General features: G+C 42.4%; 1 protein-coding gene across 1 annotated transcript in view; it reads left to right on the forward strand.

Moving 5' to 3' along the window:
• Positions 1-16,260, forward strand: part of LOC113219756 (putative pregnancy-specific beta-1-glycoprotein 7) — a 32,356-nt gene extending 16,096 nt beyond the window's left edge. The window contains 7 exon segments of the mRNA XM_026447333.1: positions 946-1,017; positions 1,020-1,223; positions 1,619-1,873; positions 2,362-2,473; positions 6,809-6,893; positions 14,147-14,213; positions 15,941-16,260. Of these exon segments, the coding sequence (XP_026303118.1) occupies positions 946-1,017; positions 1,020-1,223; positions 1,619-1,873; positions 2,362-2,473; positions 6,809-6,893; positions 14,147-14,213; positions 15,941-16,260 (1,115 nt within the window).
• The last annotated feature ends 3,424 nt before the right edge of the window (positions 16,261-19,684 follow it).

The following is a 19,684-nucleotide window of genomic DNA, read 5'->3' on the forward strand; positions in this document are numbered from 1 at the left end:
AGTGTACAATGAAAGAAAATATTTGCAAAAATTCTCCCCGAATTTGTCTCATATCCATCAAACACACATGGTCCAGGAGGACCAGATTTCCAGCAGTTCATTCCCATCCTTTCCACCAGTCAGTTCTGCATTTTCAAATATCCACATGTATTTCTGGAAAGATCCACATAGTCCTCACCTGCCCTCTGCAGAAGGAGAGGAACCTTAAAAGAACCCGGAACAGGGAACATGGTTCTGTTCCAAAGCCACCAGCTCTTGTCTGTCCCCTTCACTATTTCTACATCATTCCTTGCACTCTGCTCTATCTTTGGAGGTCACTGGCTCAAGTAAGTCATCATGAAACACCTGAAAAAAACTGCCCCACCTTGTGCCTCCACTGCCTGATGACTGAACTGACCTCCAGACTTGACTCTGGTCTACCCTGTCTTCTTTCTGCTGAAACATCCATTCCAGGCCAGACTGCTCAGTGTCTTCAGGGTTTCAGGACAATGGGAAGTCCCATTATTCCTCATCTCTAGAACGTCCTTGGAAATGGAAGCTGCAGAGAAATCACATCTAGGGGGGCAAAGTAGGATGGAATTTGGAAGGGGCCCAGCAGTCGCATATTCCAGGTAAGGAACCCAAGGTGAAGCAGCCAGTCAGTTGATTAGAGAGGGACTGGGAGGGGTACCAGGGGCTGTGACTCCCACTGATGTGTCTGTCCATGACCCAACACTGCTGCTCAATTCACACTTGAGAAAGTCTGTGCTTCCCTAAGACAGAGCATGCGGCCTCACAGTCTTTGAGCCCTTAGATCATCATGCATCTGTCTTGTGACACACGCACCAGCTATTGACTTTCAAGGATGCGGGTGGGCTGAGAGGTGGGAGATGCCAACTCTGATTGAAGGATGTCTGTGGAGGAATCATAGGTGCCACACAGGACAAACTTCTGTTATCCACGCAGCGGAGCTGCCCAAGCTTTACATCACCAGCAACAACTTCAACCCCATGGAGAATAAGAATGTTGTAGCCTTAACTTTGAACCTAAGACTCAGGGCTACTCCTACTTGTGGACGGTAAATGGTCAGAGCCTCCCAGTCAGTCCCAGGCTAAAGCGATCTGGTAGAAACAGGATCCTCAGTCTACACTATGTCACGAGAAATGACACAGGACCCTATGAATGTGAAATATGGGATCAAGTTGGTAGCATCTGCAGTGACTCAATCACCCTGGATGTCCTTTGTATCTTTGGTTCCTCTGTGGACCAGGCCACCAGATAAAATCCAAATGACCAGAGGCCAGGCATCTCAGTCTCTCTCAGGTCCAAGTACAGACACTTTTATTTCTGGACACCCGAGCTGGCCATGACTCCCTGCCCTGGGGAAACCTGGGAAGACACAGCCTTAACCAAGAATGGAAGGGGAGGGGCTGCTTTTGCCATGGGGGACTTGGGGTCTACAGCCTGTGATGGGAGGAACAGGTGAATACCTCAGGCCTCGTCTCAGTAAACACAGAAGGGGTTTGGCTGGGCCTTGAGGGTGTGTCTTGACTCAGAGGGACACTGTGTCCCTTTAAGAGACCAGGAGCATCCCTCCCCTTGGACGACATCACCTGTGGCTTTATTGTCTTTACTCCAGATGGTCCACAAGTCCCCAGGATTTTCTCTTCATTGGCCTATTACCGTTCAGGAAACACCCTCCAGTTGTCCTGCTTTGCGGACTCTAACCCACCGGCAGAATATTCTTGGATGATTAATGGGAAGTTTCTGCAATCAGGACAAGAGCTCTCTATCCCCCGAATTACTACAAAGCATAGCGGGCTCTATGTTTGCTCTGCTCGTAACTCAGCCACTGGCAGTGAACGTTCCACATCCAAGAGGATCAACGTTTTGGGTAAGTGGATCCCTGCATCATTGTCAATAGGGTTTTAGGTGGAGTCTATCTGGCTTTCAGAGAAGAGTCAGGAAAACATTTTTATTCCCAGTCTGTGTCCCATGGGCAGAAGCAAATCCTAAATTCTCCTCCTGAACCCTCCCAATTTGTCTGTACAGACCCTCTTCTCCTTGTTTTTCTGTTTTCTCATGGTTGACCTTGTGTCCAGCCTGGGAAAGGTAGGGAGGGGACTTTGTCAGCCCTGAGCCGTATGTGGTGGAAGAGGCTTCACAGAGGGACAAGAAGGAGAGTCCTCAAGATCAAGTTGCTTCTTGCTGTCACCAACACTTCCCTGTCCACCACCACGTCTTTGTTTTCTTTTACCTACTCCTTGAGCTACAAGGAACATCTGAGGTTTTGAAACAAGCTCACATTTTTCCCCCAAATGAGAGGAGGAAGCCCCTTGGATGAGGGAGGAGCAGCTCAGACTGCTCCCTTCTCTGCTCTAGGCTTCACTGGTGACTGGCCCTGCCTGACTCCACCTGGGGTGAGACCAGCATGTGTGGAGAAAGAGAACTGGTGGCCTGCCCTGAATGTGGCTAAATCGAGCTGCCAGGTGAAGTGAAGCCTAGGCTGCAGGGAAATAAGAAGAGAGGGAGCCTTGGGGCAGACTCTTGAGCTGTGTCCTGGCTCTGAAGTCACCGGCTGTATGAGACTGTGGGCACTGCATGTGGGACACAGCACAGAGGACTGTGAGTGCTGCACACTTGAATAAATAGGGAGATTCACCTCTGGGGCTCTGCATGGCAGGAAAGGGGCAACGAAGAAAGTGTGTATTTATAGAGTGTAAGACTACCAGGACACTTTAAATATATCTAATATAAGATTTATCATTAACTATTTCTAAGTGTGCAATTTAGTGTTGTGTAACCATCACACTATCCATTTCCAGAACTTTTTCCTTTTACCATATTAAACCTCTGTACCCTATAAACAGTAACTCTCACTTCTTCTCCCCCTATCCCTTAGCACATACCATTCTACTTTTGGTCTCTATGTAACTGGCTATTCTATCTTTTATAAATGGAATTACAGAATAATTATCCTTTCGTGTCTGGCTTATTTCAGTTAGCATAATGTCTTCAAGGTTCATCTACTTTGCACGATGTATTGGAATTTTATTCCTTGTTAAGTTTGAATAACTTTTCGATGTATAGATATACCTCATTTGCCCACACCCTTATCTTTCAATGGACTTTTCTGTTGTTTCCATTTTTTGGCTATTGTGAGTAATGCTTCTCTGAACATCAATGTGCAAATATTTGTTCAAATTTCCTTCCATTCTATAGGCAGTATGTCCAGAAGTGGACTTGTTGGTTCGAATGGTAATTTATTGTTTAATTTTTTGAGAAACAGCCACACCACTTTTCACAGTGGCTATAACATTTCCCATTCCCATCAGTAATGCACTAGAGCTCCAATTTTTCCATCTATTTGAAAACTTGTTGTTCTGTGTTGCTGTCGTTGTTTATCAAAGCCATCCTAAAGTGTGTGAGGTGGAGTCACATTATGGTTTTGATTTGCATATCTCTACGTATTCATGATGCTAAGGGACTCTGCATGGGCTTCTTGTATATTTGCATATCTTCCTTGGAGAAAACTCTATTTTAATCCTTGGTTCATTTTTTAATTATGTTTTTGGATGTTTGCTGTTGTTGACTTGTAGTTTTTCATGTATTCTGGAAATTAATTTCTTATCGCACTTATAATTTGCAAATATTTTTCTCATTTCATGGGTTGCCTTTTTACTTTCTTGATAATGTTCTTCAATATATAAAAGGTTTTGATATTTATGAAGTCCAATGTATCCATTTTATTTGTTGCCTATACTTTCGTTGTTACAACCAAGAAATCATTGTGAAATCCAATATCATGAAGTTTTTCTCCTATGTTTTCTTCTAAGAGTTGTATAGATTTTGCTTTTACATTTAGATCTTTGATCTATTGTGGGTTAATTTTTGTATATGGTGTTAGGTAAAGGTTCCACTCATTCTTGCCTTTGGATATCCAGCTTTCCCAGTATCATTTGGTGAGAACGCTGTCCTTTCTCCATTGAACAATCTTGGCACACTCGATGAAAATCATTTGGCCATATATGCAAGTATTTCTTTCTGGGCTCTCTGTTCTATCTCATTAATTTCTATGTCCTCCTTTATGCCAGTACCACACTGTATTGGTTACTGGGGCTTCGTAGTAAATGCTGACATCAGGAAGTGCGAGTCCTCCAGCCTCATTCTTCCTCTTCAAAGTTGTTTGTCTCTTTAGAGTCATAAGATTCAATACATATTTTAGGATGGATTTTTCTTTTACTGCAAAAATGTCAGTGAGATTCTGATAGGAATTGTACTGAATCTGCAGCTCATTTTGGGTGGCATTGTTCTCCTGACAATAGTGAGTCTTCTACTTCATGAAAACAAAATGTTTTTCATTTTATTGATGTCAACATTAAGCAATATTTTATGGATTTCAGGCATAATCATTATACCTTTTTGGTTAAACTTATTCCTAAATATTTTATTCTATTTGACATTAATACAAATTAAAATTATTTTCCTAATTTCCCTTCAGATTGTTCATGGTTAGTGGGTTGAAATACAACTGATGTTTGAATGTTGATTATGTATTGTGCAACATTACTGAATTCATTTATTAATTCTAATAGGTTTGTTTCATCTTTAGGATTTTCTACATGTAAGTTCAAGTTATCTGTGAACAGAAATAATTTTACTCCTTTCTTCCAGTTTGAATGTCCTTTTAAAAATTCTTGGCTAATTTTTCTGACTAGACCTTTCAATACTACTTTGAATAGAATTGTCAAAAGCAGCATCCTTGTCTTGTTCCTGCTCATACAGGGAAAGCTTTCAGTCTTTCTCCATAGAGTATGATATTAGCATTGTGTTTTTCACATATTGCCTTTATGCTGAAGTGGTTTCCTTCCATTCTTAGAATTTTTTTATTATGAAAAAATACTGAATTTCATCAAATACTTTTATTGATTCAATCTTATTACTGATTATAATTCTATTCATATTTTTGTGTTTTTCTACGAATTTGTCTATTTCATCTAGGTTATCCAATTTATTGGCATACAATTTTTTACAGTACTTTCATAATCATCATTTTATTAGAATTGGTAGTAATCACTTCATTTTCTTTTCTTTCTTTTTTTTTTTAAGAGAGACAGAGTCTCTCCTTGTAGGCCAGCCCTGGCTGAAATACAGTGGCATGATTATGGCTTACTGCAGCCTCAACCTCCTGAGATCAAGCAATTCTCCTTCTTCAGCCTCCCAAGATACTAGGACTACAGATGCATGCCACCATGCCCAGCTAATTGGTTTTTAATTTTTTTTGTAGAGGGAGGGTCTCCCAAGGTTACCTATGCTGATCCAAACACCTGGCCTCAAGAAAGCCTCCCATTGTGACCTTCCAAAGTGCTAAGATTAAAAGATGACCCACCATGCTTGGACTCCGTTTTCATTTCTGATTTTAGTAATTTTAATCTTCTCTCTTTTTTTCTTAGTCAGTCTAGTTAATGGTCGTCAATTTTGTTGATTTTACTTTGAAGAATCAACATTGGTTTCATTAATTTACTCTATTCTTTTTCCATTCTCCATTTATTTTTATCCACTCTAATCCATATTGTGTCCTTCAATCACTGTGCTTGGGTTTAGTTTGTTCCTCTTTCATATCCTGAAGTATGAGAGAGCTTGCTTCATACCATTCTTTTAAAGGTTTCATGCAGTCAATGAAACAAGATGCCACACACAGATGAACCAGTGTCAGCAGCTATATTACTACCATTATCATTAGCCTTGAGGTCAAATAGTTCTAGAATCAAATCTCAGATCCACCTATTACTAGTCATATGACACTAGGAGAGATTTTACACTACTGTAAGCTTGTGTCTTGTCATTGGCAAAATGGAAATAATGTCTACCTGACATGGTTACTGTGTGAATTAAATGAGGTACAGGTAAAGTATTTAGCACAAGACCTGGCATATAGGACGTGCCCCTCAACAGTACCTAATTCCATATATATATATAGAAAAAGGGGTACCACATAAAACACTAGGACATGGCTACTGACTACTTGTGGGAGAGAAAGGAAAAAACTAAGTGCAAAGAATCATGCCTGGTATGTTACTTTTTACCAACTGAGATGCATCCTGGTTGGGATTGGACATATGAGATAATTTATCATAGAAGATACCTGTGAGGGAATGTGGGGCAGGAATGAAGATAGTATGGGAAAACCCACAGACCCCTATGCAAAACTGACTCCTATGTAAAAGAAAGAGAATGAAGTTTTAGGTATCAATGCAGCTCTAAGAGAGTTTTTGCAGGGCTGATCGGGAATCCTCCAACCAGTCACCCATTAAAGTTAAAGAGAGCCTCAGAGAACTGGGCTTGCTTTCAAGCCCTTGCTGGGAGCCTGTGGGAAGGAAGCTTTCTGTGCAAAGGAGGTCGTGTATTTGAAATGCACTGACCTGGGCCTTCTGTCAATCAGGTCCCTGCCATGGAGACCTGGCAGGGTCTCATTCATAGCTGCCACCACAGTGACACTGAGAAAAAGATACAACCATGGAAAAGTGGAAAGGTCTAAAGTTCTAATGACATAGAAAATAGCTATCAGCCTTTCTCACATCTGAAAGTTTTCTGAAATATCTGAGTACAGTAGAGAATTGACAGAGGACTGATCGCCAACCTAGAAACATGGTAAGAGGGGAAAAATACTGCAAGAATATAATCATCTCCCATCAACTTTCCAACAGAAATAATGTATTCCTTGAAGAAACAGTCATACAGTACCTCATGTTACATGCTTGTTCCTGAGGCTCCCCCCTGTAAAATAACATCACCTCCATTCCTTCTTTTCTTTTCTTTCCCATGACAGCTCCTTCAACAATAGGACGTCCATCCGTGGGTTAATTCGATATAGCAGCCATGATGTCATGGCTGTATTTCAGGAAGACTGCCAGGTATGATGGCCTTTTCTCTTGTCCTGTTTCCTGCAGAGATGACTGCCATGCTTGGTAGAGGAAAAAGACTTATTTGCCTGTATCTGGGACTGGATCTCCTCCTTCTCCACCAAACTCCTGCTTCTCAGCACTAATTCCTGCAGTTCCCTTTCTCCCTGGCCTTTATGCTCCCTGTATCCCACTGGCTTTTAGACATAATTATCTCCGGCCTCTGCTCATTTGTTTCTCAGATTCAAATGAGAAACACAATTTCACCTTGTGAAACCGTCTTCATTATTTTTCACATCTCTCAATACTGTAATTCTCTCCATTCCCATAAAGCTCAATCACGTCTCAAAGTGCTGCTTGACTTCTTGTCTCCAGACTTTGAAACCTTCCTTGCATAGGGCTGCCTCATTACCTTTCTAAAATCTAGTTAATTCACTTAATCAGGAATCTCCAGGCATCTACTCTAGCCTATTTGGTAAGTTCACATTTCTTGTGTTTACTAATCCTTCTCACTTCCTTTACCTCCTCTTCCTAGTATAATTCTTCTGTCCTAATTAGAACTGTCTCCCTACACATCCCTGCCCCTCCACCCATGTAGACAAAACATTCTTAGTTCCAATGCTATGCCTAAAAACAGGGTGAACTCCCCTCCACCATCTGCACTACAGACTTAACCACACCCTTCATCACAAGTAATACCTGACCTCATGGAGAACAAAGACTTTAGGATTAGCCTGGGAACCTGAGACTCAGAACAAAACCTATGTGTGATTGAGACCTTTTCCTGATGACCAACTCACGTGTTTCAAAAAGATACAGAAATGAAGAAGGCAAGGTCCCTACCCCAGGGGACATAAAGCCTAAGACGGGAAATGAGACCTGAAAATAATCATGATACCAAAATAGAAAAAAGTGAAGGCCACAAGAAACCAGAGAAATCTGATGGGAAATATAGCTACACATTGGAATCACTGGAAAATATTTTTTAAAGTCGATGCTCAAGCCCCACGTATTAGTTCCAGTTTAAAGGTCTGGCGAGGGACCCAGGCACTGGTAATTTTTAATTCTTCCCTGACACTATAAACACGTAAAGAGGATGGAGAACTCTTGTTGTCATAGGTAGAACTTAAAACTAAATCAATGATTTTCAGGTAGAAGTACTGGCATTACCTAAGGACCTTTCTCAATGTACATAAGACTATACTTTTTTGGCCCTAATTATTAATGAGCTACATGAAGAACTTTCCAGTTGGGAAACAGAAGCTGAATGTAAAAGTCACCTTATTAGATATGTTAAAACATATATAAAGCATTTTCAAATGAGTGATAAGTGATGCTAAACGTTCTCTAAATAATATTTATGGGAATGTTAATAATATGAGTATTCCAGACTGGGCGTGGTGGCTCACGCCTGTAATCCCAGCACTTTGGGAGGCCGAGACGGCAGATCATTAGGTCAGGAGATCGAGACCATCCTGGCTAGCATGGCGAAACCCCGTCTCTACTAAATATACAAAAACAAAATTTGCCAGGCGTAGTGGCAGGCGCCTGTAGTCCCAGCTGCTCCAGAGGCTGACCCAGGAAATGGTGTGAACCTGGGAGTCAGAGCTTGCAGTGAGTAGACATTGTGCCACTGCACTCCAGCCTGGGAGACAGGGCGAGACTCCATCTCAAAAAAATAAAAATAAAAATGAAAAAATTTAAAAAAATTAGTATTCTAAAAACTATATGAAATTTCTGGAAATCGAATATGTTATCAGTCATAGTGTCATATGCCGCAGAAGTAACTAGATTTCTATGTGAGCTGTGTCTTTACCATAATCAACCTAATAAAAATCTCATTAGATTTTTAACCATAGTCATTTTAAATCTTTGTCATTCCCAGACAGTTGCTTTGATTCTTCCTTGAGGAATTTATAATCAGCCACAGTCCAAAATTGTTTTCTTTGAGGAGATATATGGAAAAGACTCTGACAACGACTCTTGAATACAAGTTTCTGATAGCTTCAAGATCATACCACTGGACTCTCTGAGAACTTTCAAAATTTTAATGAACAGTCTGATACCTTCATAAAATTCAAGGCAAAGAAGAAAAGAAACCTCAGTTTTATTGGACTAAATAATCAAAATGATAATGTTTTCATAATGTTTTATTTGAGAATGTGCTGATTCTTTGAATGTTTTAATCTCCAGATTTGTGAACTTTCTCTTTTAAGCTATTTATACTTTACAGCAATTTGGTAAAGTATACTTTTGTAAACAAAAATGGAACATTTGCTTTGGCTCTGAATCTGAGTGCCCCAGAATTGGGAAACTATTCATGAGTATTCGTATGCTTACGGTAATAAAGTTATTTGCACAAGTTCAGTAAGAATCTACTCTCTTTATAACAGGACACATTTGAAAACATTGGTTATATTACTAAGGCTTTGACTGGGATGTTCTATTTGACAATATACATAGAATAAACAAATAGGGAATGCAGGCAAAGTCTGAAGTTGGCCTTGGTTTGGCTTCCTAGTCTCAAGAGGTTTTTGAAAGTTTAATCTGAGAGTCATATAAAACTTCTAGCAAAGCAAAGTTTAAAAAGATCCTCTATGGTCCCTTGCTACTCTTGCTGCACTTAGGTAAAAAATCTAGGCAAGTTCGGTGAGACTCAATCTATTTTGCAAAAAAATTCATTGTACTGGAATTATCCTTGGTAAAAATAGAGACCCCTATATAGAGACAAATTATTTTGAAAATAAAAACTATAGTACACCTGTTACCATATTGAACCACTGTTTATTATCTTTGGGTATTTATAATCCATTGGTAGACTGGACTGGACCCTGAATTCTTTTAGTTTTTCCAATTCAATTTTCTCTAGTGAAATCACTGAGAACAAGAACAGCTCTGTTCCTGAAGCCATATAAGCTAGAGGTGGACAACTCAATGTAAATTTCACGGGAAAACCCTCGTGTCTGAGGGGTGGGCCCTTCAGAGCTCACCAAATGTTCAACACCATAACTTAGAGACACTTAAATTGTAAACCACGACAGCAAGTTGATGACTTTACACTGTGGACAGCTTTTCTCAAGATGTCAGAACAAGACTATCAATCATTGTGAGACTCTTACCTCTCTTAATTTGTCCTCACTTATGCCTGTCTCCTTTGCTTTCCAGAATAATGCTGTACCTAGAATTTCACAAGAAGTAGCTTCTGAGAGTAAGTTAACGGTGTTAGATATATCATGTGAAAAACACTTTTTTTTTTTTTTAAGATGGAATTCCTCTCTTGTTGCCCACACTGGAGTGCAATGGCAAAATCTTGGCTCACCACAACCTCTGCCCCCTGTGTTCAAGTGATTCTCCTGCTTCAGCCTCCCTAGTAGCTGGGATTATAGGCATGCACCATGACACCAGGCTAATTGTGTATTTTTAGTAGAGATGGGGTTTCCACATGTTGGTCAGGCTGGTCTTGAACTCCTGACCTCAGGTGATCCACACGCCTTGGTTTCCAAAAGTGCTGGGATTACAGGCGTGAGCCACCACACCTGCCCTGCACATTTTTATATAACAAAAGATCTTTTAGTCCACCCAAAAACTGCCCTTAGCTGCACCTTTAACTGAACTTTTTCCTCAAATGTATGGATTTCTTTTGAGGCTTCTACTTCTATACTTGCCTATTCTTCTCACTCCCTGTTTTAATTTAACATAGACATGCAATGCTAGAAAATAGAATTGCTCTCTACCAGCTAAACAAGTGGGAGCCTGTGCAGTTTCTGACACTTCTTGTTGCACATGGATAAATACATCAGGTATTATAGAGACTCAGTTGTAAAAATCAACAAATGTGCTGCCTGGTTAAAATGATTAGACTCTTCTGGCTTCTTCTTTAATCTACTTTATTGTAGTTGGTTTGTATCTTGCCTAAGGTGCATATTCAAAACTCTTGACATTTTCATCCTGATAGTCATACTGGTAGTCTCCCTCATGTGGTGCAATCTAAAAACATTTTTATTTGCGTGCAGCCATCCTTCAAATATCAAATTGTTTCTCTTGGGCTGGAATTCAAAAACTCAAGAAAATATGTGGTTGATGGGCCGGGCACAGTGGCTAACCTCTGTAATCCCAGCACTTTGGGAGGAAAAGGCAAGTGTGTCACAAGGTCAAGAGATCCAGACCAGCCTCGTCACTATTGTGAAACCCTGTCTCTACTAAAAATACAAAAATTATCTGGGTGTGGTGGCGTGCACCTGTAGTTCTGTAGGGAGACCCCCTGAAACTACTGCAATGGAATAAAAGATGAAATGCTCCTGATTATTGTAAATACAAAATTGCATGCAGGATTGTGTAAAGACAATGCCAGGATGGGCTGCCAGAATGAGCCAACAGTGCGTGATGTACTTCCCCCTGCAGAGAGTTTATAAATGGACATGTAGTCAGTGAGGTTTCACAACACCAAGATTCCTATCCCAGAAAAACAGATGTTCATAGCTCTGGGAATGGAATGCAACCCTTGTGGAGAGCCTATAAATGGACACATGAGGGGCGCCTGTTCATATGGATAAGACAGGGTTTTAAATGCACTTATCTTGCCACGGCTCTTCTAGGTCTCTTTAGGGTTTAGGCATACTCCCTTCTGATAATTTTTTGGTTAAACCGGTTGTCTAGCTACATGTCCTGTTTCTATTGATTGTTTGCAACCAGCTTTTCCTGCAACTGTTACTGCTGATTAATATCTTGCTAATCATAGAATATAGATAGACTATATTTCTGTTTTACAGCTGAGTTAGAAATTGTTGACGCCCACACTATTTTGTAAATTCTTATCTCTGTATACTGTACTTCTGCATACCGATGTTACGTTAAAGAATGACTTCATCCCCATGTGACCATCTCACCTCATAATCAAATGACCCTGACTCCCTCATTAACCTACCCCTGCCCTCACTAAATGTAATAATCAATGCTGGTATGTCCAGTGTATTGGTGGCATCACAGGACCAGAAGGCAAAGACCCCGCTGGACCCAGCTTTCACTATCATGTGTGCGTGTTTTATTTCTTGACCTGCGAATCCACCTGGGAACAAAGAAAGAGGCCTTTGCATTGTGGGCTGCTGGCCAGATTCCACAATATAATCCCAGCTACATTGGATGCTGAGGTGGGAGAATCACTTGAACCCACAAGACGGAGGCTGTAGTGAGCCGAGATCATGCCACTGCAATGCAGCCTGTGCCACAGAGTGAGACTCCATTTAAAAAAAAAACGTAAAGGAGGGAGTGGTGCCAACATGGCAAAATAGGAACAGCACCAGCCTCCAGATCCCAGGGTGAGCAACACAGAAGACGGGTGATTTCTGCGTTTCCAGCAGTGGTACCAGGTTCATCTCACTGGGGCGTCTTGGACAGTGGGTACAGGACAGTGGGTGCAGCCCAACAAATGAGAGTGGAAGCAGGGTGTGATATCGCCTCATTGGGAAGTGCAGGGGGAAGGGAAATCCCTTTCCTAGCCAAGGGAAACCATGACACACAACACCTGGAAAATCAGGTCACTCCCATCCTAGTACTGTACTTTACCAAGGGTCTTAGCAAGTGGCACACCAGGAGATCATATCCCACACCTGGCTCAGAGGGTCTCATGCCCATGGAGGCTCCCTTATTGCTAGCACAGCAGTCTGAGATCTAACTGCAAGGAGGCAGCATGGCTGGGGGAGGGGCACTTGCCATTGCTGAGGTTTAAGTAGGTAAACAAAGTGGCCAGGAAGCTTGAACTGGGTGGAGCCTGCCACAGCTCAAGGAGGCCTGCCTGCCTCTGTAGACCCCACCTCTGGGGACAGGGCAGAGCCAAACAAAAGGCAGCAGAAACCTCTGCAGATGTAAATGTCCCTATCTGACAGCTTTCAAGAGAGTAGTGGTTCTCCCAGCATGGAGTTTGGGACCTGAGAACGGACAGACTGCCTGCTCAAGTGGGCCCCTGACTCCTGAGTAGGCTAATTGAGAGACATCCCCACTAGGGGCAGATTCACACCCCACAGGTCACAGGGCCGGGTACACCTCTGAGATGAAGCTTCCAGAGGAATGATCAGAAAGCAACATTGGTATCTGTGAGAGCAGATAGCTCTCACAACAGATCATATTTTTCTGTAAAAATGATTCCAGTTTACCTGAGTGAGCATAATCAGGAAGTCCCTTCTGCTTTAACTTTTACCAAAAAAAGGGACCAGAAGTACTCTGATGTTAACCAATCAATTTATTTCTATGGCTTTGTTTACTGATCCACATTTGACAAAACCTACTGTTATGTTATTGTATTGCCCAGGGGGAGTCATCACTGTATCTGTAGAGGGAGAGCTGCCCCAAATCATAAATGACAAATAAAAGCTAATTACATATATAACTAAATTATTTGTAATTTTGTCTTGTCACACATGTTCACAGTAAGCAATGGCTAGTGGAGTCTCTCAGGCTGTATCATTCTCACCCTGACCTTCCTGCCTCTCTCTTTCACCTACAAGGACCTTTATGATGACACTGGGCGCTACCGAGATAATCCAGAATAAGCTTTCCATCTGAAGATAATCAACTGCATCACCGTTGAACAGTGCTTTTTCCAAGAAAATAAATGCATGTGTTCCAAGTCTTAGGATATGGATTTTTTGTTTGTTTGTTTTTTGAAACAGTTTCACTCATGTTGCCCTGGCTGGAGTGCAGTGGGGTGATCTCAGCTCAGCGTAACGTCCACCTCCCAGGTTCAAATGATTCTCCTGCCTCAGCCTCCCAAGTAGCTGGGATTACAGGTGCCCGCAACCATGCCCAGCTAATTTTTGCATTTTTAGTAGAAACAGGGTTTCACCATGTTGGCAAGGTTGGTCTCGAATTCCTGACCTCGTGATTTGCCCATCTCATCTTCCCAACATGTTGGGATTACAGGCGTGAGCCACCGCACCCTGCCTGGATGTGGAAATTTTTAAGAGACCATTATTCTGTCTCATACAGGTCACTTTCATAAACGTTACCCGCAACAATAATACGTTTTGCCTTCCTTCCATGTCTCACTTTTCTGTTTGCACAAACCACAGTGAAACATACTAGCTCTGCTATGAAGTGGCTGGATGACCCTAGGCCACTCGTTTGGCCTCCCTCAGCCTCTTTCCTCATCTGCAGTGTAAGGCTGACTCTTACTGCATCAGAAAATGACAGTGGAAGAGTAAATTAACATGTGTAAGACATTAGTCACAGAGCCTGGTACCTGATAAGCCCTCTGTAAACATTCCTTTCAGTCCTTTCCTTTCACCATCCCATTTTTCTTGCTTGCAACCATCTTCTCCTTCAAATCCTTTCTCTTCGGTAACTTTCTCAGTCTAACCTGCCAATTAAAGAAGCCACACTACTCATTCTCTCATGACTCTGATGGGAGACAGTACGAGACTCCGTCTCAAAAATAAAAAGAAAAAAATATAGTAAAGAAGGCTCTGTTGGAGCCTGGATAGGGGAAAATATACCAGAGAGGGACAGGGTCACAACAGGAAAATCACATTGAACTGTAATTGGTAAGAGGTAGGAAAATCTCAAGTGTTCTGTTCTCCTGGTTAATCATCACTGGACACCACATTTTGAAAAATGATAATAATAACTATTATCGGATGACACTTCAAATGAAAATATAAGTAGGACATGAAACACTGTTCTTAGCAAAAAAACCTCAACAATTGGGGAAAGAAAAAAAAAAGCTCTGGCATGGAGGTCCTGGGAACCCTCACATCTGCAGGAGTCTGCAGCCTGTCCCAGGCAATGGGGTGCAACCCAGATCACAAACGTCCCTGTTCTCATGGAGCTCATGCTCTCATGGGCAGGAAGACAGACATGCAAAGAGATTTAGAATGTGAAGTCAAGTGTTGACAAGAGCTCCGGAGGGAGCAGAGGACGGAAAGGTCAGAAATGGAAGACCCAGGGTCTCTGAAGGAGGTGTGAAGAAAGAAGTCTAAGGATGCCCTGATGTGAGCAGGACCTGAGGACAGTGTGGAGGGAGCCATGCAGACCCCTGGTGAAGAGGATTTCAAAGAGAAAATTGCCGAGGTCAGAAGTGTCGAAGGAATGGGGGTTGTGCCGCTGATCTTGACCCAATAGGACAGTAGGACAAGAAAACACACACACACACACACACAAAGGGGTGTGTGTGTGTGTGTGTGTGTTCAAGGCTGATGATTGAAGAGATCTTCTCAGGACCCAGGGCCCCATCTTTTCACCCCAATACATAGTTCTCAATATTGACTGATGCTCTCTCCACCTCCTAGCATCACTTTTAATCTTCAGGAACTCGCCCACCATGGCCCAAGTCACGATTGAAGCCCAGCCAACCAAAGTTTCTGAGGGGAAGGATGCTCTGTTACTTGTCCACAATTTGCCCCAGAATGTTGCTGCCTACATCTGGTACAAAGGGCAAATAATGGACCTCCACCATTACATTACAGCATATACAATAGACACTGAAATGATTATATTTGGGCCTACATACAGTGGATGAGAAACTATATATCCCAATGCATCCCTGTTGATCCAGAATGACACCCAGAATGACACAGGATCCTACACCATTCAAATCACATAGCGAGGTGATGGGACTAAATGAGTAACTGGACACTTCACCTTATACCGTGAGTGATTCCACATGATCCCTGGGTGTTGGGGGGTGGGGGTCACTTCCAGTTTGCACACACAGGATTGTCAGGCCTCAACTGTGCCTGTGTCCCTCTCTGCATTATGTCCCATGTTGGGGTTTCGGCATTTAGTGCAGGACACACAGAGGAGACAAACTACAACAGATCAGAATTCCTTTCCTGCCTCCAGACCCTGCAGACACTTGCTGCACAGGAAGGACAGTCTGACGGCGGGTGCTCAGCAGGAGGAGATCAGTCTCAGCCAGGCACCTCATGTCCTCTTCATCAACTTGACCCTGAGAAAGACCCTGGAGAACTGAGTAGGGCTTTGCCTAAGAGGCCCCTTGAGATACTCTCAGAAATGCTCAGCCCTAGAAGCCTCAACCCCAGACCGCTGTCCCTAAATTCTTACTCCAGATAAAGCTGAGGAGTCTGTGCCAGGGCTGGGTTGTGACAGAGCTTACTGGGACCAAGGATTCACCAGCGGTCTGAGGACTGTGTCTCCTGGAGCTGCTCACCAGCCAGGGCTCAGCCCTCAGAGCCTCATCTGGGCAAGGACAGAGCTTTCTTCACCTGAGACTCAGAGTGGAGAGGACAGAAAGACAAGCTTTGTAGGCCATCAGTCAACTGCCTTGCGAGGCTTAGGACACTCCATAGAAAGTCTCATGTCCCCAGAAGCAGAAACAGAAGAGAGAAAATGTACCTGGCAGCAGCTTGTCCACAGGGATCTGACCTAAAGGTGTTCTCTCATGGAAGTGAATAATAATAACTACTGTTTGTGTGAACACCTCCACTATGCCAAGTATGAGGTCAGGTGACTGTGAAGAATTTACAATTTATTCACAGATAGCATGAAAAACCACAGTCCATTCACCATTTAGCTTATTTGACTGAGAGAAAACTGAGGCACAGGAAGGCACAGCGTATGTTTATTGCGGCACTATTCACAATAGCAAAGACTTGCAATAAACGCAAATGTCCATCTGTGACAGACTGGATTAAGAAAATGTGGCACATATACACCATGGAATACTATGCAGCCATAAAAAAGGATGAGTTTGCGTCCTTTGTAGGGACATGGATGCAGCTGGAAACCATCATTCTTAGCAAACTATCACAAGAAGAGAAAACCAAACACCGCATGTTCTCACTCATAGGTGGGAACTGAACAATGAGATCACTTGGACTCGGGAAGGGGAACATCACACACTGGGGCCTATCATGGGGAGGGGGGAGGGATTGTATTGGGAGTTATACCTGATATAAATGATGAATTGATGGGTAAAATAAAAATAAAAAATAAATAAAAAGAGGCAACAATACGAATGTCCAAACAAGAAAAAAAAAAGAAGACACAGCCACTGAACCAGAATCACGCAAACACAAAACGCAGATCATGGTCACATGAGGTCTGTCTGCAGCCACAGGCCCATCCTCTCCTCCACCAGAAGTGAGGAATTACTGGGTTCCAAGGACCCCGTAGTCATTTATTGGCTGAAATCCTCTCTTCTTAGGCATCCAAACCTCAGAGGAGTGAGAACAAATGCTCAACTGATTAGTCTGCACTCCAGAACTAAATTACCTGCTTCAACCGTCAGAGTCAGTGCAAAAAATGTCCGTGCCTCCCCTTCAGATCTTAACCCCTATCACTGAACCTGAAATTCTCTGTTTCCCAAAGTGTCCATGTCACTGGCATGACAGGATAAAGAAGAGGACCTTGTTTTCTTTCCCCACTCACACCCTGCACCAGCACAGGCCCAGTGAGAGACACACACTCAGGTGCTCTCACATAACAAATGAAGGAATTGAATGAAGAAATGAAAGATCCATAACCTCTTTAGAGACTGGATCTCAGTTGCAGAATCCTAGAAGGTCTAGCCACACCTTTTCCTTGTCCGTCAGAGGCTGACACCCATCTTTCATCCCCCCATTATGTCTTGCCCCTAAAGACACCCCACCTCATGTAAGTCAAAACCCTTTGGCCACTGGAGGATTTTCAGGACTCCCTGGTCCTGGACTGTTGAACTGGGGCATCTGGTCCCTGGGGTCTCTGAAGTCACTGTAGCCCCCACTGTTCACTGCCATGCTGTCTCTGCCTCTCTCTGCTTCTCTGTGTCCCTCATCTTCCTCCCACTTCATTCTAACTAGCAAGCCCTGTCCTGCACAGCTTCTTCCTCCACCCCTAGGCCTTCCCCAGACAATCCCTCTAACTAGGTTGCCTTCTATTCCCTTCCTGCTAACACTGAAATGGTCCACCTCCCAGGTAATAGGAAAGGCACAGAAATGTCCTGGAGTTTCCACTCCTGCCAGGCTTCCTCTCGAGCCAATGTCCCCAGGTCACTAAGGGAATAAGCTTCCACTCTATCTCCATCCAGGGCTCTTTTCTGTTGTGAGGCTGATCTGTGCACAAGACCATGGGACAGGGATAGGCAGCTCCTGCATCCATTCTTATAATTCCAAGACATGTTCTCCTGGCCTCCTGCACAAACAAAACCAATTTATTCAGATGGTGATTTGCAGGAAAGAAAGATTTTAATGACTCCAAGTCTGCCAAATAGGACGACGGAGGTATATTATTTCTCAAATCAGCCTCCCTAGTGGATCAAGGGTTAGAAATTAATTTTTTCAATTTTAAAACCTTCTTTTTTAAAATACACTTTAAGTTCTAGGATACATGTGCACAACGTGCATGTTTGTTATATATGTCTATATTTGCCATGTTGGTGTGCTGCACCATCAACCCCTCCCCATAATAGGCCCCCGTGTGTGTTGTTCCCCTTCCCATGTCCAAGTGATCCTATTGTTCAATTCCCACCTATGAGTGAGAACACACGGTGTTTGGTTTTCTGTTCTTGTGATAGTTTGCTGAGAATGATGGTTTCCAGCTACATCCATGTCCCCACAAAGGACACAAACTCATCCTTTTTTATGGCTACATAGTATTCCATGGTGTATATATGCCAAATTTTCTTAATCCAGTCTGTCACTGATGGACATTTGGGTTGATTCCAAGTCTTTGCTACTGTGAATAGTGCCATAATAAGCATACGTGTGCATGTGTCTTTATAGCAGCATGATTTATAATCCTTTGGGTATATACCCAGTAACGGGATGGCTGAGTCATATGGTATTTCTAGTTCTAGATCCTTGAGGAATCACCATTCTGTTTTCCACAATGGTTGAACTAGTTTACAATCCCACCAACCGTGTAAAAATATTCATATGTCTCCACATCCTCTCCAGCACCAGTTGTTTCCTGACTTTTTAATGATTGCCATTCTAACTGGTGTGAGATGGTATATCATTGTGGTTTTGATTTACATTTCTCTGATGGCCAATGATGACGAGCATTTTTTCATGTGTCTGTTGGCTGTATGCATGTCTTCTTTTGAGAAATGTCTGTTCATATCCTTTGCCCACTTTTTAATGCAGTTGTTTGTCTTTCTCTTGTAAATTTGTTTGAGTTCTTTGTAGGTTCTGGATATTAGCTCTTTGTCAGATGAGTAGATTGCAAAAATTTCTTCCCATTCTGGAGGTTGCCTGTTCACTCTGATGATAGTTTCTCTTGCTGTGCAGAACCTCTTTAGTGTAATTAGATCCCATTTGTCAATTTTGGCTTTTGTTGCCTTTGTTTTTGGTGTTTTAGACATGAAGTCTTAGCCCATGCCTATGTCCTGAGTGGTATTACCTAGGTTTTCTTCTAGGGTTTTTATGGTATTAGGTCTAACATTTAAGTCTCTAATCCATCTTGAATTAGTTTTCGTATAAGGAGTAAGGAAAGGATCCAGTTTCAGCTTTCTTATTATGGTTAGCCAATTTTCCCAGCACTATTTATTAAATAGGGAATCCTTTCCCCATTTCTTGTTTTTGTCAGGTTTGTCAAAGTTCAGATGGCTGTAGATGTGTGGTATTATTTCTGAGGGATCTGTTTTGTTCCATTGTTCTATATCTCTGTTTTGGTACCAGTACCATGATGTTTTGGTTACTGTAGCCTTGTAGTATAGTTTGAAGGCAGGTAGCGTGAGGCCTCCAGCTCCGTTCTTTTGATTTAGGATTGTCTTGGCAATGCGGGCTATTTCTTGGTTCCATATGAACTTTAAAGCAGTTTTATCCAATTCTGTGAAGAAACTCCTTGTTAGCTTGATAGGGATGGCATTGAAT

Source organism: Piliocolobus tephrosceles, chromosome 21 (genome assembly GCF_002776525.5).
Source record: "Piliocolobus tephrosceles isolate RC106 chromosome 21, ASM277652v3, whole genome shotgun sequence".
NCBI classification, from domain to species: Eukaryota; Metazoa; Chordata; class Mammalia; order Primates; family Cercopithecidae; genus Piliocolobus; species Piliocolobus tephrosceles.